Here is a 26,304-nt window from a genome sequence, read left to right on the forward strand (position 1 = left end):
CCCCTCTAGGTGGTCACAAACCTCCACCTCACGAGTAGTTTTTTTGTTTTGGCCGCGCGGCATGTGGGATCTTAATCCCCTGACCAGGGATCAAACCTGCGTCCCCTGCAATGGAAGCACGGAGTCTTAACAACTGTACCACTAGGGAAGTCCACCAAAGAGCAGATTTAATCTGAGAAATGAGAAAATGCAGAAACAAAGGAAAACAGTCATGTAAGACAAAATAATGATAGTTTAGCCATAAAAAAAGTCAAGTACCTTTAGTTCCTCCTCAAGGGCCATAGATAATATTCTGAGCCATATCCTTGTATTTTTTATTGATACTAAACCCCTACCAGGTGGAAGAAGTTAATTGCATGCTGATCACCAGCACAAAGACCCCAGGAGGTTGATGCTGTTGACCCCTGAAATACCAACCTGTTACCTCATCACCAGCCAATCAAGGATGTCCATGAGCTGATCATGCACACCTCAACTCTTTCCCTCACCTTGCCTTTAAAAAACCTTCCCTGAAAGCTTCAGGGAATTTAGGTCTTTTGAGCATAAGCTGCCTCTTCTCCTTGCAATCGACACTGTACTTTGCTTCAACACAACCTGGTGTCAGTACATTGGCTTTTCTGTGTGTAGGCAAGCAGACCCAATTTTGGTTTGGCATCACTTGGATGAGGTATCATTTGGGCTGCATCGTAAAACAATGGCAGGGTTGTGATGGAAGGATTGTTAGGCAAGGAGGGCATGCATTCCAGGCAGAGGGCATACATGAGCAGAGGTAGAGATCTGGGAGCATTTGGGGTACTTTACAGGCTAGTTGGAACATAAAATGTGTATAGCAAAGTAGGAGATAAGATTAGAAAAGTAGGTTGGGGCTGTAGTATTTTTGAAAATTAATTGGACAGTATTGCACAGGATCAATCTGAGATGGGAGATCCCTGTAAGGATGCACTGTAGTAGACTGGGGTAGAGTCAGGGAGGGGCCTGCACTAGAGTGAAATGAAAAGGAGGTGGTTGTATGAGATACAGTTACATTGAGATGTCTGAATTTGGCAACTAGTAATTTCATGTGGGAATTGAGCAATAGGATCAATCTCCGTTGTTAATACTCAGGAATTTGTAGTATGAAGTCATAACTTGGGACCCTGTCAAGTTTAGCACTCCCTCTATAACCTTGTTTTACTTACTGGTACAGAGCTTCACAGGGGGGGATAGAGCTCTGTGATTGGGGGAGTAGGCAGAGTGTCAGGAACAGATGAATGACCTCTGAGAGTCACAGGCGTGATATCATCAAAGTGCCCATGTAAAAATGCCTGTGTGAAATCAAGAGCTTTCTCCTGATCTCCTGGTTGGAAGAGCTTGGATTTTGTAGTAAGACCTGGGTTGGAACATGGCTCCATCACTTCCTAGCTATGCAACCTTGGACCTCAGTCTCCTTTTTGATAAAACAAGGTTGTTGTATTATATTTTAAAAGGATAAAGTATATTAAATGCTTACCATAATGCTGTAGTAGCAATGGCAGTGACTGGTGTCTGGTTGAATTTGCTGCACAGAGTTTCTTCAGTCTTTCACTTTTCTCCTCATTCTGTATTCTGCCATTATGGCTTCATCTCTCTGAAGCAGTTAATTAGCTACAGGCTGTCCCTATCACTTGCCAAAATATAAAGGACAAGGTGCCAGTGATCTTTAAAGAACTTCCTCTTTTGTAGGCGGCTGTGCTAGGATATTTAACTGAATATCTGCGTACTCGGTGGAATTAATTACTCTCTATTTGTGCTTTCTTTTAAACAGGGATGCTGACGGACAGTATTTGTAGGAGAGTGGAGAATGCTGAGAAGTGAAGGCAGAGAGAGTTAGAGGGAGGGGGGCATGCCTAGAGTTACAAGTATGTGGAAGGGATAGCTATAACGGCCAAAGTAAAGTCTCAGGTCGCATTTCTTTTCTACCCAGGGATTTGCCCCAATTAGCCCAGAACACTATAATTTAGTCGTGTCTGCGCATGTCGAGGTCTTTTGTCCCTCGGCGGACACCGTTGCCAGCCAGAGGCTATGTCTCCGCGCTCGTCGCCTTCGTAGGGCGCCGAGTTCTACCTTTTTTCCCACTCTTGCCATGGCGAGCCGAGGAGCCCGGCAGCGCCTGAAGGGAAGTGGGGGCAGCGGCGGGGACACGGCCTCGGCCGCCGACAAGCTGCGGGAACTGCTGTGCAGCCGGGAGGCTGGCAGCGCCGAGCCCCGGCCCGAGTAGGTGTGCGGGCGCGGCGGGGGCGTGGCCGGGCGGCGGGCGGCGCGGGGCTGCCGGGGGAGGGTCTTGCCCGCGCGGTGTGGTGCTGCGCCCGGCCCGGCCCTCCCGTTGGGAGGGCCCGCAGCCTCTTCACCCTGCTCTTTCTGCTCTTCCAGGGCGGGTGGACGCTGGGTCTTCACCCGCCTTAGGTTAGATCCCCCAGCTCGGGTCCCGTGTTGCTAGTGAAGAAACCTTGCAGGTCTGTGCGGCTCCTGGCCCAGGCCCAGGGTGGGCTGGCGTCGCGGTGTCTCTGTGGCCGAGCCGCCGTGGGGGATGTAGGCGAGAGCAGAGAGTACCTTTTCCGGCTGTCTCAACCAGCTTCCTTCAGTCCCCGCAGAATCCCGACCCTTTACTCTTCTGTGTTGGCCCCACCACCTTGCACACCAGCAAACACCTCTCTCTTCAAGCTGGAGGGCTGCAGGTTAAGCCTGCGCTGGGGAGCTGTCAGCATATGGAATTGGAAAAGGTGATGTCCACTGCACAAGTTAGCTTCTGGGCATTTAAACAGATGGGGAAATGAATAAAGCTATGGAAAGTAATGACCTTGTTAGGAGAATAAAGAAAAGGCGAATAAGAGCTTGTGTCCTGTAAGTGAGCGATTTGTTGGTTTGGGGTAAGCGGAGTGTCATAGATGCAAAGAACTAACGTGCATGAATTAGTTTACACCTTAAAAGCAGGAAGTAATGACTAACGTTGATTAAGGTGTTAATTCGTTCCTTATTTATTCCACTCAGGACAATAAACGGTTCACCCTTTTAGGTGACTAACTCATGTGCTTTGGTGTCTCTTGACCTGTTGTCCTTTCTGTCTAGTTTTAGCCCTTCTAGTTAGCAGGTCCTTTCTGACATATACTTTTTTTTGCTTCTGAGCAGGTTATCTGGGAACAAAGCAGGACAAGTCTGGGCACCTGAAGGATCTACTGCGTTCAAGTGTCTGCTCTCAGCAAGGTTATGTGCTGCTCTCCTGAGCAACATCTCTGACTGTGATGAAACATTCAACTACTGGGAACCAGTAGGTGATTTCTTTAGTTTTCTCTTTTTCTTGATTTCACTGCTTGGAACCTTGTTATTAATCAAGATACAAATAATATACAAGTGTGACTATTAGTAAAATAACCTTATTTTCATTTCTGTATTCTAAGCTGATGATTTACCTACTATTGAAGGATATACAAATTTGCTGTTATACAAAAAAGGTGTAATTTGTAATTTTCTTAAAAATTTTTTTAAGTCAAAATAATACTTTGAGGTAATTTTAAAATATTAAACGTAAAAGAAAAGCAGAAACTCCCTGTTCCACTTCTCATGGCCAAATCCTTGTCCCCAGAGGCAACCACTTTCTTTAAACTTTTTTGGTTTTTTTCTTTTGATGTTTACTAAAATAAACAATGTTGCTACATTCTATGCTTATATTGCTGTTTCTTGGTTTATACTTATAAGTCTGTTGGACTCCCTGTTTTAGGAAATGCAGAGGTGAAATTTTTTGATCACATTTTGCATAAAAAAAAAGGAATGCTTAGGGTAGGTAGTTTAAGGAAAATACAAGATTTAGAGTTTTCCTGTTTTGGTTAATGAGTATTTTTAAAAAAATAAATAGAGGGTAAAATTCAAGCTTTCAATGTTGGCCAAACATTAATCTTGTAGGATTTATAATGTCTTAATATTTTTCAGTATTGGGTCATTTTGATTCTTAGCCATTAGTTTTCAAATCTTATTGACAATTTCAGCATTTTTGTGTACCTTTGTCTCATTAATACTTTGGCTTAGAAATTTCGCCTGCATCCTCTTAGCAAAGATTTTTGGCCAGTATAACCCTGAATCCATCCATTTTGTACTTTCAGACACACTACCTCATCTATGGGAAGGGGTTTCAGACTTGGGAATATTCCCCAGCTTATGCCATTCGCTCCTATGCTTACCTGTTGCTTCACGCCTGGCCAGCTGCATTTCATGCAAGAATTTTACAAACTAATAAGGTAAGGGCAGGCCAACCCTGGAAGCAATCACAACTGATCAAGAGGTGGGTGAGTCTCTGGAACAGTTTTGTGAAAAGGATCAAATATATTCATAGTTAGGAGGGGATTTTTTTTTAAGAAGAACCATTTATTTATTCATTATTGAACAAATATTAATGGAGCAACTTTTATTTGGTAGACACTTTGTTAAGTGCTCTGGGTGTAACAATGACCAAATCCCTGCCCTCATGGAATTTATAGTTTAGTGGAGAAGATGAACATTGAACAAGTAATTATAAATGCAGTGGGTCATGGAGGAAAAGTACAATGTGCAATGGGTTAGCATATTAGGGAGAGCTTAATTTAAACAGAATACGGAAGGATAATTAGGAGTTAACTGAGACCTAACCTGATTACCTTTCAGAAATTTGACTATGATGTGTCTTAGCATGGATTTCTTTGGGTTTATCCTGTTTGGAGTTTACTTAGCTTCTTGAATCTTTAGACTTATGTCTTTTCCCAAATTTGGGAAGATTTTAGCTGTTATTTTTTTTAGTGCTTTTTCAGTCCCGCCCTGTTTCTCCTCTCCTGAGCCTCCAATGATGTGAATGTTAGATATTTTATTACAGTCCCATGGGTCCCTGAAGCTCTCTTCACTTTTTTCCAGTCTGTTTTCTCTGTGTTCAGATTGAACGATTTGTATCGTCTTTTTTCCAGTTCATTGATGCTTTCCTCTGTCTCCTTCATTCTGCTGTTGAGCCTACCCATTGAGATTTTATTTTGGTTATTGTATTTTTTCAGTTCTAAAATTTCCGTTTGGTTTTTCTTTTTATCTTCTATTTCTTTACTGAGACTTTCTATTTTTCATTTGTTTCAAGTGTGTTCTTAATTGCTTATTGAAGCATTTTTACAATGGCTCCTTTAAAACTTTGTCAGATAATTCTTATATCTCATCTCAGTTTTGGTATCTATTAATTGACTTTTTTCCTTCAGCTTGAGATCTTCCTGGTTGACAAGTAATTTTTAGTTGAAACTTGGACATTTTGGGTATTATACTATGAGACTCTGGATCTTATTCATGGGCCCAGCCTGCTTCCTCTGCACTATTCTGCTTCTGTTTTAGCTGGCTTCTTTTGATACCACTGCAGCTGGAAGAAGGAGAGAGTTCTCCACCTTGTTACTGCCAATTGGGGGCTAGAAGTCCAGGTTCCCAACTAGGCCTCCATTGATACCACCCTAGTGGTCAAGGTAGAGGTACCTCATTACTGCTAGGTTTGGGGGAGGTAGAAGTCCAGGCTCTCCAAGTGGTCTCAGAGGAAAGATATATAGGATGGGGGACTTAGTAGAGAAATAACAATATGCAGTGCTTAAGGTTTTCATCTCCATTTGGATATCCACTGTCACTTCAAATTTGGCATATTCAACCCAGAATCCTACCTCTTACATCAGTGATACAAACATCGAACAAAACAGGAATGAAGATATCTGTTCTCTTGTTCTTTCTTCCAATTTCCTCCTTTTTAGGTTCTGCCAGTGGGAGCTACAGGGCAAGGGGGAGTTGTAGCTTATAGGATCCCAGCCCCATCATCATAATTAGAGTAGAAAAGGGTGGATTGTTGCTGAGAGACAATATGGTAATAATTGGCACCCCTAGTGATGGTTACCTTTACAACTTGCTACCCTAAGCAAGAACAACTTTGTTTTGTCTCCCTATGGTTTGAGGTGTGAAATTCTCTGAATTATACACTCAGGAGTGGGATCCTGTACATAGATCCATGGGCTACGTAATTTCATGGAGCACTGCCAGATTGCTCTCCAGAATGGCTATTCAACTTTATACTCCCTGCAACAGTGTTTGGGGTTTCAGCTTCCTAACATCTGAGCACTTGATATTTCTGACTTTCTAATTTTTGCCTTTCTTATGTATATGAGATGCTTCTCATTTTAATTACATTTCTCTGACAACTAGTAAGGTGGAGAATTTCTTCATGTATTTATTGGTCACTCATATTTCCTTTTCTGTGAATTACCTATTTACATCCTTTGCCTGTTTTTCAGTTGGGTTTTCTGGTTTTCTCTTATGATTTGTAGAAGTTCTCAATAGTAACCCCTTGTAGGTTTTAGATACTGGAAATCCTTTCTCTTAGGCTGTCACCTGTCTACTAACTTTGTCTGTGGTCCTTTGTTGAACAGAAATCTTTAATTTTGATAGAGTCAAACCAATTAGTTTTTCACTTACGGTTGGTGGGTTTTGGGTCTTTCTAAAAGAAATCCTTCACCACAGGTCACAAAGATATTCTTATGTATTTTTCCCTAGAAACTTTATTATTTTATCTTTCACATACAAGGCTTTAGTCCATTTGAATTTTATTGTTTATAAATTGTGGAAAGATCCAGCTTTATTTTTTCCTATGTGGTGAACTGGATTTTCCAGCACCATCTGCTAAATAATTCATCCTTTTCCTCCTGGTTTGTAATACCATCTCTATCATACCTCTCATTCCCATGTATGTTTCTGGCCTTTTTAATTCTGTATCATTGGTCAGTTTGTCAGAGAGTACCATATTGCTTCTATTATTATGGCTTTGTAGTATGTGTTAATATTTGCCTGATGAATTTCTCACTCTATCCATTTTAAAAATTGTGTTTTTATAATTTTTAATTTTTTAATATTTAAGTATTTATTCATTTATTTGGCTGCACTGGGTCTTAGTTGCTGCCTGCGGGATCTTTAGTTGTGGCACGTGAACTCTTAGTTGCAGCATGTGGGATCTAGTTCCCTGACCAAGGATTGAACCCAGTCCCCCTGCATTGGGAACGCAGAGTCTTTTAATTGCTGGACTGCCAGGGAAGTCCTTAAAATTTTATTTTAAAAATCATTTTAGAATCAATTTGCCCCTCTTCCAAATTCTGGTAGGTATTGATTGGAGTTGCATTGAATTTATGTATTAATATGAGAATCAGTATTTTTAGAGTGTTGGGTCATTCCATCCCTAAAATGATGTATTTATCCATTTAGTTAGGTTTTCTGTGTCTTTTAATAAAATTTAAACAATGTGTCCACTTTAGGCTTATCCATTCTTTGACTAGGATAATGCCTAGATTCTTTATACTTTTTGTTACTGTTATGAACAGTATCTTGTTTTCTGTAATTTTTGTAGGAGGTCATTGCAGATGAGGAACACAATTGTGAGGAACACAGTTGATTTTTGCTTTTTGATCTTGATCGAAATCTCACTGAATTTCCTTATTAGTGTCAATGGTTTGTCAGGTGAATCTCTGGATTCTCTTTCATCTGTGCATGTAGAGTTTAGTTTCTTCTATTCCATTCCTTATATCTCATTTCTTTTTTGTGTCTTTTTGCACTAACCTGGCATCCAGTTACTATGTTGAATATTAGTTGCTATGGGAGCATCACTGTCCTGTTCCCAAATACAATTCTTATATTAACTTGTGTTAATTTTTAACTTTCTAAGTGTGTTTTTGTACTCTCCTCAACCAGATGAAGAGTCCTTAAGTGTGGATACCTTGTACTAAAATTATCTGTATTCCTAGTAGCATCTAGAGAGCGCTCAGTGTATACTAGGTTTTCAGTATGGTTTTATTGAATTAATGAATGAACTTGGGCATTTGCTGATCACTTGATTGAACATAATGATGAAAACTGAAAGTACTTTTAAGTTATACGTAGTAATATTAATCATAGAATATATTTAAATAGTGCTTATTTTCAGAGGTATTCATTGCTCTTAAACATACCAGTATATTGTAGTATAAAAGCTATTCGGTACAATTCTTATTATTTTTATTTGTAAAATTCATGTCAATTTCTAAAAAAAAAATTAATAAAACCACATTACAGGCATTTGAAAAATAGGAGGAAAAATATGTACCTAAGTCTCACTAGCCTGATATAGCCACTTTTACCATTTTATTATATTTCTTTCCAGTTTTTTCATATACAGTACTTCTGATTTCCATAGCTGTAACTCTGATGTATAAATAATGTTATATTATATATTTTCATTTAATATTTTGTAATATAATTTTATAATAATTATAATCAGTTATAATTGTTTAAGAAATGCTTGTTGAATAAATGAGTTTTATATCATAGAATTTTTCCACTGTCTTTGTAGCCATAAACTTCGATATGTGTATAATAATCCATGAATAGATGTAATTTAACCATTTCCCTGTAATTGAACATTTTGTAGTTTTTAAAATAGTTTTTACTAAATTAGTAGAGCTGCAATTAACATTTTTATGAACAGAACTCCTCCCCTCCCATATTTTGAGTTACTTCTGTGGGCCGGAATCAGAGAAGTAGATATACTTCTATACTTGAATTTAGGGATATGAAAATTTGCATGGTTCTTGATACATATTGCTTTTCAAAAGGATTATACCAATTTATAGTTATTAGTGACAAATGAGAGTGGTTTCATCTTTAATTGTTTTTCTAACTTGTATCTATAACTTCTGTTTTCTTGTTCTGGGTTTCTTTCAGATTCTTGTATTTTACTTTTTACGATGTCTGCTGGCTTTTGTGAGCTGTATATGTGAACTTTACTTTTACAAGTGAGTATAAAAGCTATGCTTCTAAAAGTGCTAAGAGGGGCTTCCCTGGTGGCGCAGTGGTTGCGCGTCCGCCTGCCGATGCAGGGGAACCGGGTTCGCGGGAGGCCCGCATACCAAAAAAAAAAAAAAAAAAAAAAAATAATAATAATAATAATAAAAGTGCTATGAGGAAGCCCAATATAGCATAGATTATTATAGATTATTACTCTGATAGTAGAAGCAGTGTTTAGAAACAGAAAACATTTTCCTTCTAGCTTCTAATATTATATCTAAAGTGCAATTTCTTGTTTGAAATGAACCATTGGAAGGGAATACTTCTAATTATTACCTTCTTTGCTGAGGTGATAAATGGCATATCTTCATATTATTAACTTTAATTATGTTAATACATATCTAACTGGTATTTTATTTGGTAGAATTTAGTAGGGCCCTTTTTTTTTTTTTCTTTCTTGGTCCTAAGAGATAGGATCATGATTTCTTTCTTCTCCCTTTGAGCTTAGCTGATAGGAAATTATTCCCAGTGTGGGACTCACTGCTCTTATTTGCACCCAGTACATTGTCTTTCACCAAGTACCTATTGGTTGAATGGATATTAGTGAAAGTATTGAGCATTTAAGTGTTCCAGTAATAAAAATTACTGTCTTTTTTAACATGAAACCTAACAAACATCTTATTTTAATAATGTTTTAAAAGGTATCTGGACTTAGTAATCATTATTTAAAGTCTTCCCACTGCAAAACAGCCAAAAATATCAGATAAAAAAGTTCTTTGGCCTTGACTCTGGGTAGAATAGAGGAAAAAAAAAATCCAGTGTTGCCTTTGAGAATTATAATCTTAAGTTGGTCTTTATATGAGTTCGGGACTGAATTCAAATCACCCACATGGTCCCCTAAACCCCAAGTTGAGAATTTATTTTAAATTGTTCTGGGTTGTTAGTGTTCCCAGGCATCTTGCAAAAAAAAATGTAAAATTTCTCTAGAGAAGTGGATCCTTAATCCAGGTGTCAGAGCATTACCATAGATAAAATTCTAGTGAACAAGAATTTATAGTAAAAATAAATGACAAATTACAGAAGGGAACAAAACATTATGAGTGAGAGCCAGCAGAGATAACAAATCAATAGAAAGCTGACCTGCAAAACTTCATTTATTAGGAATTACTAAAATAAGAATATAAAATATTTACATTTAATATTTTTAAAGAAATAAAAGAAGGAATTGAAAACATAAAGAAGAAACAAGAGACTAAACAGTCAATGGAGTGAAAAGGAACTTGCAGAATGGGAGAAAATATTTGCAAACTATATATCTGATAAGAGGTTCATTTCCAGAATATATAAGGAACTCCTGTAACTCAATAGTAAAAAACCTAATAATCTGGCCAACATATATGAAAAGATGACAGTATCACTAATCGTCAGGGAAATGCAAATCAAAACCACAGTGAGATCACTTCATATTTGTTAGAATGGCCCTTGCCTAAGGAGGCAAGAATATGCAATGGAGAAAAGACAGTCTCTTCAGCAAGTGGTGTTGGGAAACCTGGGCAGCTGCATGTAAATCAATAAATTTAGAACCCTCCCTCACACCATACACAAAAATAAACTCAAAATGACTTAAAGACTTAAATATAAGACATTACACCATAAAACTCCTAGAAGAGAATATAGGCAAAACATTCTCTGACATAAATTGTACCAATGTTTTCTTAGCTCAGTTTCCCAAGGCAATAGAAATAAAAGCAAAGATAAACAAATGGGACCTAATCAAGCTTACAAGCTTTTGCACAGCAGAGGAAACCATAAACAAAACAAAAAGACAACCTACTGGGGGAAAATATTTGCAAATGATGTGACCAGAAAGGGCTTAATTTCCAAAATACACAAACAGCTCCTACAACTCAATAACAAAAAAACAAAGAACCCAATCAAAAAATGGGCAGAAGACCTAAACAGACATTTCTCTAAAGAAGACATACAGATGGCCAGTAAGCACATGAAAAGATGCTCAACATTGCTAATTATTAGAGAAATGCAAATCAGAACTACAATGAGGTATCACCTCACACTGGTCAAAATGGCTGTCATCAAAAAGTCAACAAAAAATAAATGCTGAGAGGGTGTGGAGAAAAGGAAACCCTCCTACACTGTTGGTGGGAATGTTAATTGCTGCAGCCACTATGGAGAACAGTATGGAGGGTCCTTAAAAAACTAAAAATAGAATTGTCATATGATCAGCAATCCCACTCCTGGGCATATATCCACAGAAAACTAGTTTGAAAAGGTACATGCACCCCAGTGTTCACTGCAGCACTATTTACAATGGCCGAGACATGGAAGCAACCTAAACGTCCATTGATAAATCAATGGATAAAGAAAATGTGGTGTGTGTGTGTGTGCGTGTGTGTGTGTGTATATATATATATATATATATATATATATATATATATATATATATATATATATATATATACACACAAACAAAAAAAAAAAAAAACAATACTACTCAGCCATAAAAAAGAATGAAATAATACCATTTGCAACATGGGCAGATCTAGAGATTATCATACTAAGTGAAGTAGGTCAGAAAGAGAAAGACAAATACCATATGATATCACTTATATGTGGAATCTAAAATATGATACAAATGAACATATTTACAAAACAGAAACATAGAAAACAGACTCACATAGAAAATAGACTTACATGGAAAACAAAGTTATGGTTACTAAACTGGAAAGGGGGTGGGGGAGGGATAAATTAGGAGTTTGGGATTAGCAGATACTAATATATATAAAATAAACAACAAGGTCCTACTGTATAGCACAGGTAACTATATATTCAATATCCTGTAATAAACTGTAATAGAAAAGAATATGAAAAAGAATATATATATGTGTATATACTTTGACTCACATTGCTGTACACCAGAAACTAACAGAACATTGTAAATCAACTATACTTCAATTAAAAAAAAGAAAAAAGAATGGCTCTTGTCTAAAAACAAAGACAGGTATTGGTGAGGATGTAGAGAAATTGGAACCCTTGCACACTGTTGGTGGAAATGCAAAATGGTACTGCCACTGTGGAAAACAGTATGAGGTTCCTCAGAAAATTAAAAATAGAGCCACCATATGATCCAGCAAACCCACTTCTGGGAATTTATATAAAATAATTGAAATCAGGATCTCAAAGCAGTATTTGCACTCCAGTATTCGTTGCAGCATTAGTCACAATAGCCAAGATTGGAAACAACCTAAATACCCAGTGAGAGATGAATGGGGTGGGGGATGTGGTATACAATGGAGTATTATTCAGTCTTAAAAAAGAAGGAAATTCTGCAAATGTGACAACGTGGATGAACCTTGAGGAACTTGTGCTAAGGGAAATAGCTGGTCACAGAAGAGCAAATATTGCATGATTCCACTTTCATGAGTTATCTAAAATAGTTGAACTCATGGAAGCAAGGGGTAGAATTGTGGCTGCCCAGTATGGGGGCAGGTGGAAACGGAAAGTTGCTAATCAATGGGTATAAAGTTTTACTTATGTGACGTGAATTAGCTGTGGAGATCTGCTGAACATTATGCCTATAGATAACAATACTGTATTTTACTTTTAAAAATCTGTAGAGAAGGTAGATCTTATATTAACTGTTCTTACCACAATAAAATAAAAAGGATTAAAAAGAAAAAAAAACAAATGAGACTACAAAAATGACTGGGCAGATTTGAAAAAGAACCAAACAGAACTTCTAGTAATGAAAATATAATAATTGATATTGAAAATTCAGTAGATCAAATAACTGATTAGACACTTCTAATAAGTAAACTAGAAGATTGATGTGAAGCAATTACTAAGAATGTAGTACAGAGTGACAAAAAAAGGAAATATGAGAGGTTAAGAAATGTGTGTGGTAGAGTTGAAAGATCTGATATATATCTAATCAGATCGAGGAGAGATAGAATATGGAGAGGCAGGATTCAGGGAAGTAATAGCTAATAAGATTTTTCCAGAATCAAAGGAGAAAATATGCTAATCCACAGATTCAGGAAGCCTAAAATCCTGAGCTGGATAAATAAAAAGGAATTGGTAAGACTGTGTAAAACAAAGGACCAAGAAGATCTTACAAGTTGACAGAGGACTAATATAAAACCTACAAAGGAATGTCAGGCAGTTAGACCCACAAAAGCATTCTCAAAAGCCAGAAGACAAAAAATATGTTCAAAGTTCTGTGAGAAAATGACTGTCATCCTAAAATTATGTACTCAGCTAAACCACCTTTTAAGACCAAGAGTTAAAGACTTTTCAGACAAAATATAAAGAAAGATCAAACAAAAGCCAGAATTTACCATTAAGAGATCCTCACTAAAGAACCTTCTAAAGGATATATTTAGGAAGAAACAAAATGATTTCAGAAAGAAGCTGTGAGATGCAATAAGGAACCTGAGCAAGAAATTAGGTAACACATAGTTATGTCTGAACAGATATTGACTAAATGAAGCAATGATCACCTCTAATAATGTTTTATTTATAGGGTTGAAAAGCCCTGTAAGAAGTAAAAGGAGGTATATAATTGCTTTAGAAACATTGACTTAGATAACCATTTATTAAAACTTTGGTGTATCTCTTAGTCTTTTTTTCTGATAACTGCCATCTATTGAGCAACTCTGTGCCTGGCACTCTTCTGTGCACTTTACCATGCATTGCCCTCACAGAAACCTTATGCAGTAAGTATTATCATTATCTTCATTTAACAGATGAGGAATCTGACAGATTATGTAACTAGATGAGGGTACCACTGCTAGTGAGTGGAAGGGCCAGGATTTTAACCTGTGCCCATCTGAGGCCTGTTATTTTTCCACTATATCAGGCTGTTTTCCTACTGATACTAGACGTAGTCTAGCACAGAAAGTATACATTTCCTCTTAGGTAGAGAGCTTCTCTCCTGCTTAAGGAATAAGAATGTTTGGGTTTCTTATGCACATGGAATTGCTAACAGACCTGTTGAGACAGTTTTGTATTTGACTTCAGATCTACAGTGTTCTCTGTGATGCAGACATGTTTTTGTCCTTTAATTTGAAATTTCCATCCCGAAGGCTTGCTATGCTGATAGTCTTTGCCTTTCCTCTAGGGCTGTGTGCAAGAAGTTTGGGCTGCATGTGAGTCGAATGATGCTAGCCTTCTTGGTTCTCAGCACTGGCATGTTTTGCTCATCATCAGGTAAGTAAAAGAGCAGGTGAGGGCATAAAAGGTTCACTGATATTTCACAGCTGCATCAAGCAGAAGAACTTGTCCAGATGTAGGTTATATTGGTATAACATGTCAGTAATTTACAGTCCTATTATCTACATGATCTTGATTGACCTTTACAGCCATCCTGTGGTTGTAAGGTCAGATAAATATTTATAAGTCAGATAAATATTTTCTCATTTTTGCAGGTAAGGACGCTGAAACTTAGAAAGGTGAAGTGACTTACCGAAAGTCAAAGAATTCATAAGTGGTAGAGCTGTTATTTTCATCAGGTTGCTTTCTACTACATTATTATATTTTTTTATCACAGCAGGGCTGAGAAACAGAGGCATTCACTGCCTTTCTTTGCTGTTAGGGGAAGGACAATAATTTTGTTATTTTGCTCAAGGAAGCACTTTATGTCTAAAAACCGTCCTCTTGATGGTTCTATTTTATGCCAATTATTTGCAATGTATTCTATAAAAGTATAAACGTATACTATAAAATACAGTATTCTATAGAGTACTGTATTTTATAGAATAAAGTAAGCTTCTGGAAATTTAGAATAAAATTGTTAATGTAGAGTGGTGGCTTTCAAACTGTGCTGCCATTGAACATTTGTGTTCTATGAGCTGAGCCAAAGTGGCCTGTTGCCAAACGGTAGCCTGTTTCCAATTTTTCAGAAAAATTAAGTTACTAGATATAATCATCTCAATTTTAATTTTAATTTTTGCTTGTGTGTACCAGAATCTAGTATACACACTAAATATACACAAAAAATAGTATCTCGTGCAAAAGTATATATTTACTTTTCACTGACTGTATCAAAATCCATGTTCTGCAGAGATCTCAGGGCCTCACGCCTGAATAACTTTGAGAGCCACTGTCCTAAATGAGACTATGCTTTGCCTTCTGAGCTGGCAGAGACCTCAGATTCCTCTGCTCCCCTTGGAGCTAGAATCAACAGCTTTGGATGGCATCAATATTATTTAGTGTTTATCTGGGAAGGTTGTACTTCACATGTTTTTTTAGTTACTTTGCTACTCCTAAAATTGATTCTTATGTGTGGGAGATACCTGAGAGTATTTTTAGTTTTATAATTTCAGCTGAGGATGTTAAGGCACAGATAAGTTAAAGGCATCCTTTGATATGAGCCTCTGAACCCTTTGCTGAGTTTCTCAAATCATACTGCCTGTTCATTGTTGTTCCTGTTGGAGTTGGTATTGATTTTTCTAGTGCTAGGTGACGCACTTAAACACCAGGGAGAGGCAGATCTGCATTTTTTTGTAGAGTTGTTAGAAACATTTTGATGAAATGTTACTGTTGCAGAGACCCTGAAGGTGGTCAGTCCTCTGCTGTATGCAACAAGAAAGTTACGACGCTTGATGGAAATAATTAGGGGGACATCTAAAGGCCAAACTATCTATGTCAGTGGATGAAGGATACAAAGCAGTGCTGCCGTCGAACATATTTGTTCCTTGAGAAGGCTTCTGAGAATTCCTATGGGGTACAGGTTGCTAATAGGACAGTCTCAGAAGACAGAGGATAAACTTCTTCAAAAACAGATTGTTAGCAATGGCTCTAAATTTCTTGAAGCATACTTCCTGTTTGGAAATATAACCTGGAGGTACTTCTGGGGAGCCTGGAATCCTGTAAGCTTTGGACTTGGGGTACAGGCCAGGAGATAAATGGCATGGTTGGCATTGTATAATTGGGTGATGTGTTGGTACATAAAAAACAGGAGAGAGAAAATAAGAAAATCATTGAACTTTGGGTTTTTTTTTTTAACGAGTATCACTTTACTCCTCATTTCTAATATAGCATTGCTCAAAGTATGTTCCTGGTTATTGACATATTGCAATGCAGCTATATATATATATTTTTTTTTTTTTTTGTGGTATGCGGGCCTCCCTCTGCTGTGGCCTCCAGCTATATTTTTAATAATTGATAACTCATAAATCTCAATCTCTTGTCCCTTTCCCCCTTTTTTTTCCATTTCTTTTGTCTTGCAGCATTCCTTCCTAGCAGCTTCTGTATGTACACTACATTGATAGCCATGACTGGCTGGTATATGGACAAAACTTCCTTTGCTGTGCTTGGAGTAGCAGCTGGGGCTATCTTAGGCTGGCCGTTCAGTGCAGCTCTTGGGTAAGAAACTAACATGATTCATCTTCCATGTATCACTGGGTATATAGTCAATCCTAATGTTAGGTTATCTCCATATTCTTTGGGTAGGACCTAAAGTTATAGGAATTAATTATTCAGAGATTCTGGGAAGTGGAAGAATATTTCTCTTAGTACTTATTGTTACGATTAATTCTAATAAAAAAGTGACTGTTAAGCATCTGCTGTATCCTGGGCACAGCTAAACCCTTTATGAACTTTATTCCTAAACCTACTCTGCAAGACAAATACAATTATTAGTGCTTTTTTTTTTTTGGTGGGTCTTCATTGCTGTGTGTGGGCTTTCTCTAGTTGCGGCAAGCAGGGGCTACTCTTTGTTGTGGTGCACAGGCTTCTCATTGCGGTGGCTTTCGTGTTGCAGAGCATGGGCTCTAGGCGCGTGGGCTGCAGTAGTTGTAGCACGTGGGCTCAGTAGTTGCGGTGCGTGGGCTCTAGGGCACGCGAGCTTCAGTAGTTGCGGTGCATGGGCTCAGTAGTTGCAGTGTGTGGGCTCTAGGGCTCATGGGCTTCAGTAGTTGTGGTGCGTGGGTTCAGTAGTTGTGGCACACAGGCTTAGTTGCTCCGTGGCATATGAGATCTTCCCGGACCAGGGATCAAACCCGTGTCCCCTGCATTGGCAGGCAGATTCTTAACCACTGCGCCACCAGGGAAGTCTCCAATTATTAGTGCTTTATAAATGAGAAAGTGGACTTCGAGAGGTTTTGAGTAATTTGCCTTTAAGATTATGTTTGCTTTTGGATCCAGGCCTTCTGACTCTAACAGCTGATGTTTTTTCCACGCTGTACCACCCTGTGCTGTGCATTTTCCCAGTCACCCAGGCTTGTTATCTGAATTTCCTTTTAGTCCTTCTTCTTTCCTGCCTGCAGCGTCTTTTTTTTTTTTCCACGTTCCATAGTATCTCTCATTCCTTTTGTACTTTTTGTTTTCACAACTTCTCTAGTTTGTGCTGCCTTAATTTCTTGCCTGTACCACTAGTTATTTAGAAAAATATGTTAGTTTGTGTTAAGGTTATTATCATAGTAGTATATCTTTATTATTTAAAAAAAGTACCAGATTATATGAGGTAAAAAGAATTCTTAGTTCTTTTCTCCCCTAACCCAGTCTTCACAGTTAGTCACTGCTGATAGTTTTGTACATGTCTTTCCAGAAATTATCCTTACGTGAATAAATGCACACATACACATTTATACATACATACTTAAATTCTTAAAACAAACAGAATTATCCTATACATATGTATATCTTCTGTACATAGATTTATATCATTCTTTGTATCAGTTGTGTAACATTCCATTATTATATGTCTGTCCATAATTTATTTAACCATTGCTTTATTGGTAGGCATTTGGTTTTCAGTTTTTTTGCTGTTATACCCAATGCTTCAGTGAACATTTTTGTACATATGTTTATACACTTGTGGAAATTTATCTATGGGATAAATTTTTAGAAGGGAGTTACTAAATCAGAATAGGCATTTAAAATTTTCTTAAGTGGATTTTAAAGGCTGGTTTCCCCACCTCCAATCTTATCTTCTGTTCTATTCTTCGTATCATTCTCAAATTATTATATTTCTCAAGATTTTGTGAGAGCCTCTTCTGTACTTTCTGCTCTCTCCATCATCTTGATGAGTCCCATATCTTTATATAGTCCAGTCATCTCTTAAGCTTCATTCATATATACCTAGCTGCCTATTGGATATCTCCATTTATATAGCTAAACATTTACAAAACTGAACTCATCATCTTCCCTCCATATCTGTCCTTTACCTATGTTTCTAGCCCAGTAAATGGTATCACCATCTGTGCTGAGCCAGGACCTGAAAATTATCTGTGACTGTTTTCTCTTTCTCATGTCTTCTTAATTTCTTGTACTTCTTGAATATCTTTTGAATCCACTTTTCTTCACCTCTCTCTGTTCTTTTATGTAGGCTCATAAATGATCTTCCCATCTCTAGTCTTTATCCTTGTAAATCTGCTCTCCACACTCAAACTAGAGTTGTCTTCCTAAAATGCAAATATGATTTTATCACTCTGTTTTGTCTTTGTAATAGCTTCCCCATTGCTCTGTGTCCCAGAGTTTGGCATTCTGTAGCCTGTGGGTCACACATCCAGCTGGCCTGTTTTGTACAGCCCAAGAACTAAGAAATTTTTACATTTTTAAAGGGCTGTTAAAAAACAACACACACACACATACACGAATATACAACAGAGACCATATGGGGACTGCAAAGCCTAAAATGTTTGCTGTTGGATCCTTTAAATAAAAAGTTTGCCAACCCCTGCTCTATGGGGTCCACACTTTAATGTGACTCACAAAGCCTTGTTCTTCCCTCCTTTTTACTTCTCCATCCTCCTTTTGTCAGTTTCTCCATTCCTTTTACTCTCTGCTGGATTTACATTGAACTTCATGAGTTCCCCAAATACCTCTGAGTTGGCGCATTTTGATTAGTCTGCCTTTAGATAAATGATTTCAGGATCACAGTTAATCAGTCGGTTAGCAGTGTACTATTATTTATTGACTTATCAAAGGAGAAATGCAGGTGCTATGGAAATGTAACTAGTTGGGGAGAAAAAAATAAAAACACAGAATGTTAATGCAATATTTAGGTAATAGAATGTGGAATTTCAAGTCTTAGAAGAGCTGTTCACATGACATTGCCAAAGAGATGATAGAGATGATAGTGCCATATAAACGTAAAGACTTTATGGAGGAGGCAGGAGCAGAGCCTGTAATTGACATTGGGTAGATTCTGTGTAAGTAAATAGATTGGTGTGGGATGGAATTCTTTGTGACTGGAGCACAGGTGAGGGCTCTGACTAGAGTCCCAGATTAGGAAGTCATGGATATGAAGGTGACTGTTCATGCAAGAGGAGTTGAAGTACCCAAGAAAATGAGTATAGAGAGAGAAAAGTAGAACCTTGCTTTTGGGAACTAGCACCATGGTAGGGCACACCGTGAGGTAGGGAAAAAGAAGCCTAAAAAGGAGCACTAGGGGAGCCCCCAGCAAAGAACATCTGAGCCAGGGAATCTAAAGAGGAAGGAGCAGATGCTTTGTGTCAAGTGCAACAGAAAGACAAAGGGAGATGAAGCTTGTGGAAAGATACTGGGTTTGGCGGACAGGAGATTCCTGGTACCTTAGATCAGTCTTAATAGCTTGATGTTAGGCCTTAAGGAAGAAATAGTGAAGGCAACAGACATATGCTGTTGATAATTGCTTGAGGAATTTAAGTGAAAGGAAGAAGAACAAATATTACATATTACATTTCGGAGCAATATTACATATTGGAAAGGAATATATCAGAATTGAAGTGAAAGTTTGTAATATGATTTTTTTTTTTTTTTTTTTTTTTTTTTTTTGTGTGTGTGTGTGTTATGCGGGCCTCCCTCTGCTGTGGCCTCTCGCGTTGCGGAGCACAGGCTCCGGACGCGCAGGCTCAGCGGCCATGGCTCACGGGCTTAGCCGCTCCGCGGCATGTGGGATCCTCCCAGACCGGGGCGCGAACTCGGTTCCCCTGCATCGGCAGGCGGACGCGCAACCACTGCGCCACCAGGGAAGTCCTGTAATATGATTTTATTACTAAAATCTTAATAAATCGTGGAAGGGAGAAATCAGTATTTATTTATTTGGCAGGGTGGGAGTAGGGCAATAGGGTACATTTACTTACAATTAATATATTTTAAATGTCCATTACACATAAATACATGTAAAGGGCTTCCCTGGTGGCACAGTGGTTGAGAGTCCACCTGCCGATGCAGGGGACACGGGTTCGTGCCCCGGTCCGGGAAGATCCCACATGCTGCGGAGCGGCTAGGCCCGTGGGCCATGGCTGCTGAGCCATGGCTGCTGAGCCTGCGCGTCTGGAGCCCGTGCTGCGCAACGGGAGAGGCCGCAACAGTGAGAGGCCCGCGTATCGCAAAAAAAAATAAAAAAATAAAAAAACCTGGGCTAATTTGGTGCCTCCACATTATACCTTGTCCACCCTGAACTAAGTCACTTGAACACTCTTGAGCCTCTGTTTCTTCCTAAGCACAGTGGGAGCCATGGCTGCTGAGCCATGGCTGCTGAGCCTGCGCGTCTGGAGCCCGTGCTGCGCAACGGGAGAGGCCGCAACAGTGAGAGGCCCGCGTATCGCAAAAAAAAATAAAAAAATAAAAAATAAATAAATACATGTAAAATGGAGCTCATTCCGAATGCGAGTATTTATATTTCTTGTGCATTGTGGGATGCATCTCACTCTGATGAGTCCTGTGAAGAGATCACATTTTTTATTTTTGAGAAGACATCCCTTCATGTACCAGCTTTCTTCCCTCACTGTAATTGCTAGAGACATTTTATTCTCAGTTCAGCATGAGGTATGTGTAAATCTGACCTGTGTCAGTTTCTATTCTAAGTATTTAACTCCCCACTTTCTATTTCTCTGTTAAATAGTTTACCTATTGCCTTTGATTTGCTGGTCATGAAGCACAGGTGGAAGAGTTTCTTTCATTGGTCGCTGGTTGCCCTAATGATCTTTCTGGTGAGTTTTCTTTTTATCTTGTTTTGTTCTAAAGTTGTAATGAAAGCAACTTCTGATGTGGATGGAAAAGAGAACATTAGGAATTGATTCTGTTTTTCATTCTGAAGTTTATCCTATTAGCATTGTGAGAATGTTTCCAGAGCAAAACTCTACGATTGCTATATATTTTCTGCTCTATTTTAGGTGCCTGTGGTGGTCATTGACAGCTACTATTACGGGAAGTTGGTGATTGCACCACTCAACATTGTTTTGTATAATGTCTTTACTCCTCATGGACCTGATCTTTATGGTAAGGCCTTATGAAATTAGGGAAAAGTTAGGGGATAGCTTAATTTGCCTCAGCTTTGAAATTTTAATTCAGCTGCCACATTTTATCAAATATAGCCTTTCTTTGCTGGTAATGTTTTCTTATTTAAAAATAAATGACATTTGAACATAGCACAGTGATGATATATAGCCACTAAATATTTTTCCTTGAGTACTGTGATGTTCAGATCTGGCTTTCTGTTAGTCCTGCTGCCTCTTATTCTCAGTTTCAGAGTAGTGAGGACTCTGTTGGGTATGCCTTGGGTTTTGATGCTACTTGTTTAAAATTAAGTTACTTTTTTCTCTTCTCATTAGCAAATCAATATGATAACAAAAATAAGAAATTAAAACATTCATAATCCCATCATCTCCAGACAGCTGTTGTTAACACCTTGGAAAATATTCCTCCAGACATTTTCTATACATTTGGTATAACATTTGGAATTACTTTTTCTTTGTTTAATTTGTTCACTTTAGTATTATGCATTAGGGGAGAAAGTTTAGAAAATCTGTAGACAAAGTGTAGCAAATGGGGGTGAGGTCAGCATGAGAGGGTGGATAGTTTGGCTAGTTTAGGATTAAGAGGGGAAAAAAGGGGATGCCTTTAGTCTGGGGTTGGTTCTCCACTTTCCATCCATCTCTACCCCTCCCCTGATGGTTTTTTTTTTTTTCCCAGCCAGCCCTTGAGCCTGTTTTGGATTTTTTTTGTTTGTTTTTTTTTGTCCCCTGAGGGCATTTGAGTTAGTGACCTCTGCAGAGGGATAAGCTGGAGATCTTTCTAATCAGATCAGCCAAGTCAGTAAACATTTTATGAGACAGTTTCTCATTAAATAAGTATAGTTTCTTCTGCCTTAATCTTTTGAAGGTCTTAGAGCATTCTGTGTATGTGACTGTCTTGGGCTTTGCTATGAAGCAGGTTAATATTATTTCTGTGTCTCTTATCAGTTTAACCCAGGCGCATCATTTTTCTGTGCCACTTTGCCAATAGAACCAACAGATTGACTGAGGAGAATTAAAGTAAGCATATGAATGAGATTTAATTGGGCCTCCTGGGATTTGGGGAATGTTGTCATTTTAGATGGCGAGTAATAGGTTAAAAATAAACAGTGTTTTGTTCAGTGAATTGAATCCACAAACTGCATAGTTAGAGAATAATTGCTAAGTGAAGGAATTTTAAAAGGCTCTTTTTTGTGGCTCCAAGATCGCTGAGACTATGAGAAAAAGCCCCAATTTTAAGCTTTTGCCTCTAGATGTCTCCCTTTATCTAGGGAGAGTTGACGTGTTTTTAACTGCCCATTGTTTTAGTTTACTTGTAAAACTTCAGTTGATTCTACAGGACAGTAGAAGGGGGACTGTCCTCCTAGATCCAGATTGCATATTAGAAATTGATTTACATGGAACCTATTGGAAACATAATATATATTATGTATAGGTGAATAAATTGTGTTAATTTGAGTTTAATTTTGAAAAGTTGGCTTCTCCACCTTTTAAATGGGTTATTACATATTGATATTCTGACTGCTTATTTATATATAAAACTTTGTGTGAGAGTATATGGAAGTTTCATAATTTTTATTGTCCTCTAGATTGATGAGGAGTTTACATCTAGAGATAAGCAGGTTGGTAGGGAGAATAGGAAAGAAAGAGTAAATTCTGACCTAAGTTTATGTTTCTGGTTTAACAGTGGGTAGGTTTTGGGATCCAGCGGAGCAGTGGCCAGTCTTTCCCTGGATGTTGGCATCTGCTGTTCATTTCAGCCAATGTTTTATGGGGAAGAGCCCTTGGGTCTCTGTTCTGCCAGCTTTAGTGAACCTGGGTTAGCTTCAGTTCAGATTTTGCTATTTTGGATGTGCAGGAACTGATCACTTTCCTAGAGATAGAAAAAGCTTTGTTGGGACAGAGGGAATTGTACTGGGTATCAACAGGACTGATTGTGGGGCTGTAGTCAGCAAGACTTTAGGGGCTTGTTCCTTGATGGTAGAATTTTTGTGCTTTTCCTTCATCTTTGACAAATTTTTAGGGGTGTCTGATTTCCATGTTAACTCCATTTTGCTTTAGCAGACTTACAGAGAATGTTTCTTCCATTTTAGGAGTAGGTAGTCTTTATGTATTCTAGGTCTTCAGTAAAGATTTCTTATGAATGAATGAACAAATTCTGGAGTACCCATCAGATGACATAAATGCCTTGATCACTATTGTGTCCTAGAACTATTTTGTCTAGACCTGTTGTGGTGTGCTAGGTTGGGATTATCTTGATACAAATGAAGAACAATAGAGGTAAAAAGTAGTACTTTACCACTGTCAGCTAATTTTATTGTAATTGTTGAGTCCATTCAGTAAATATCAAAGACTTATATGCTGTACAGTTGTCAGCCTGTTTTTTGTCATGGAAACCCTTTCACTTGTTTGGCACTTTTTGGCATTATTTTGACTGTTTTCTAAGAGTCTCCTACTTAAAGTGCTTTGTTAGCTATAGTAGGCACATAGTTTTTTATCTGAAAATGTAAAATGCGTTGTGCTGATAGTTTTTGCATACATCTAGTGTTGTTTCTTACATATAAGAACATAATAAGCCTATAAATACTTCTTGAATGAATGGATAAATGACTTCAGCTAAAGAAACATTGAATCACTTGCTTTTGAGCATTTATCATGTGTCCTCATAGAATTTACTGTCTAATAAGGCTGAAGACACATGAATAGATAATTACAGTCCAATCTATTATGTGCTACAGTGGAAAGATAGGGAATCAAAGGAGCAAGTTCATCTGGTAGTATCAGGAAAGACTTCTTAGAGGTAGTGATCTTTGAGCTGAGCCTGGAAGGAAGAGAAGGAGTTTGCCAGGTAGGCACCATGCGGGTACATCATAAGAAAATAGAATTTCAAGTGTAGGGACTGCTGAGACAAAAAGATTGAATATTGAGTTCTTTTTTAAAAACTTAAAGTAGTTTTACAACATTTGCTGAATTTTAGGTAGGAACTACACAGGCATGAGCAAGATAATTTCAGTCTCTCCATTGTGATTCTAATAACGGTCCCCAACTTATGATGGTTCAACTTAGAATTTTTTTTTGACTTTATGATGGTGCGAAAGCAATACACGTTCAGTAGAAACCATACTTCGAGTTTTGAACTTGGATCTTTTTCCAATAGGTGGTATGATATCTCTCGTGATGCTGGACAGTGGCAGCAAGCCATACCTCCCAGTCAGCCACTCCATCATGAGGGTAAACAATGGAAACTCTTACAGCCATTCTTTACTGGCAACCATTCTGTTTTCACTTTCAGTACAGTAGTCCATAAATTACATGAGGCAGTCAACACTGTGTTATTAAATAGGCTTGGTGTTAGGTGATTTTGCCCACCTGTAGGCTAATGTAAGTGTTCTGAGCATGTTTGAGGTAGGCTAGGCTAAGCTATGATGTTCAGTAGGTTAGGTGTATTAAATGCATTTTTGACTTACGATATTTTCAGTTTATGATGGGTTTATCAGGACTTAACTCCATCATAAGTCGGGAACGATCTGTAAATATTTCTTCTCTCTGTTGTTTCTGGTTTTCATAGGGACCTTTCTATACTTTCTTGGCCAGATAACATATATTAATGACACATTCCAGACCTGGGCTGACTCTTGACTTTTGAAGCCAGGGGAAAGAAATAGTTTTCACAACTATTACTTGGACGAGGTGAAGAATACTTGGCATTTAGGAAATTTAGAGTAGTGTAGACATAAAGTTGCAAAGTTGTAGGGGAAACATCTCTATAGGGTCAGAGATCAAGAGGTGAAATTTAGTGTTGCAAAAAGGAAAGTGACTGGGCTTGGCACTGATTTTGCCTCTTTCCCTTGTAACATTTCAAGTTCTCAGATGTTGAGGTTAAGTATTTTTGTGTGTGAGTGAAGAGCAGTGCTGCTGTCTGATGAGGAGGACACAGGCCCGGGGAAGGTGTGGGAGGACAGGTGTAAGAAATGCTCTCCCCTCAAAAATAACAGTGGGTCTGCTCAAGGATGCCACTTGGTAGCCTAGGATGTGATCCCTGCCTGTTTGTGTGTTTTATCAAATCTGTCAGATCACAGGACAGGAGATTTCAGGAGGTAGGGGCTGGTATCCTCTATCAAAAGGCCCACAGTTTTCCATTCCTGCAGCGGCAGAGGATGAAGCCCCAGAGGAATCTTTTGGGGAGTGCTCAGTGTCACCTGCCAGCCACAGCTGTTCCAGAGCCTTCCCTCTTTTGTTAGTCATGTCTGTTGAACCTTGGTGGCTTTTTCTTCTTGGTGGTGCAAATTTGACATTTATAAGGATGATTTACTATAATTTAGTTCCTAGAGTTCTATAAAATTGTAGGCCTATAAAATGGTTCCCCTTCATTCAATCTGTGGAACAATAAACATTATCCCCTCTTCTTTTAGCCTCTTGCAAAGCTCCCTTTAGCTCCTTTGAATGAAAGGAATTGAGGCACTTTCCATAAAGAGGGAGATAGGTGAGTCACTCCCTGCAAAGACCCTGCTTCCAGCTTCCTTTCACCTTTCATTTTGCACCAGTTAAATGCTTAGCTTGTCACTCTGACACATTTTTTTCTACATAGTTCAGCTTTGATATTTTCTGAGGGCAGTGCTGAATATCTCCCTGGAAAGAGATAAAAGTTTTAACTCTTTGAAGGCAGATGCCTCATCAAGTAGGGGAGGACACTGGCTAACAGAATTCACTGTTTTTGTCCCCTTTTGCTCTTGTTTTTAAGGCTGTTGTCAACTTGAACCTTCCCAAATCTTGACTTATCCCCCGATTTTTACCCCATCCTTCAGGGAAGTAACAGTCTTACGAAATGTTCACAGCCTAGCTGTGAACTTGCTCTATGAGCTCCTAACACATAGAAATAATTGAGTTTACCAACTTAATGCTTTTGGTTCCACAACTCAGAGTACAGTGTACCTTGGTAAAAAGATACCCCTAACAGGAGGGCATAGTAAGTTGTGGTAAAGACAAAAAGACTAAAGAGCTTTCCTGAAAAAACATATATTTGCAAAGATCAAAGAGAAAGAGGCTTTTTTCTTTTAATGTTTATCATCTGTAATAGATGATGTGGAAGGTGATCTCCTTTCCTCTAGTCACTCTGGTTTTTCTTCTCAGGGTCAGATTTCCAGAATTTTGTAAAGAAAAAGGTGGGTCAAGGTTGATAGCATTGCCACCACACTGGCAGTCAGGAGAGGATTGTGCAAAAACTTACTTCTCTGGAAACTGGATGTCTAAAGAACTCAATTTAGGA

The 26,304-nt window shown here is 38.3% G+C and overlaps 1 protein-coding gene across 9 annotated transcripts in view; it reads left to right on the forward strand.

The window, feature by feature from the left end:
- The first annotated feature begins 1,927 nt into the window (after window positions 1-1,927).
- The window catches only part of ALG9 (ALG9 alpha-1,2-mannosyltransferase), a 98,254-nt gene continuing 73,877 nt past the window's right edge, over window positions 1,928-26,304 (forward strand). For 3 of the 9 annotated variants that reach the window (XM_024131257.3, XM_024131259.3, XM_055091502.1), the window contains exons 1-8: window positions 1,930-2,232; window positions 3,145-3,283; window positions 4,113-4,247; window positions 8,737-8,807; window positions 13,937-14,025; window positions 16,047-16,182; window positions 20,648-20,735; window positions 20,919-21,024. In XM_024131257.3, coding sequence (XP_023987025.1) covers window positions 2,102-2,232; window positions 3,145-3,283; window positions 4,113-4,247; window positions 8,737-8,807; window positions 13,937-14,025; window positions 16,047-16,182; window positions 20,648-20,735; window positions 20,919-21,024 — 895 coding nt within the window. In that variant the 5' untranslated portion in view covers window positions 1,930-2,101. Of the gene's footprint in view, window positions 2,237-2,436; window positions 2,739-3,144; window positions 3,284-4,112; window positions 4,248-8,736; window positions 8,808-13,936; window positions 14,026-16,046; window positions 16,183-20,647; window positions 20,736-20,918; window positions 21,025-26,304 lie in introns of those variants that run through there. The other 6 variants (XM_024131258.3, XM_024131261.3, XM_024131256.3 and 3 more) reach the window with 5 other exon arrangements.

This window comes from Physeter macrocephalus, chromosome 16 (genome assembly GCF_002837175.3).
Source record: "Physeter macrocephalus isolate SW-GA chromosome 16, ASM283717v5, whole genome shotgun sequence".
NCBI classification, from domain to species: Eukaryota; Metazoa; Chordata; class Mammalia; order Artiodactyla; family Physeteridae; genus Physeter; species Physeter macrocephalus.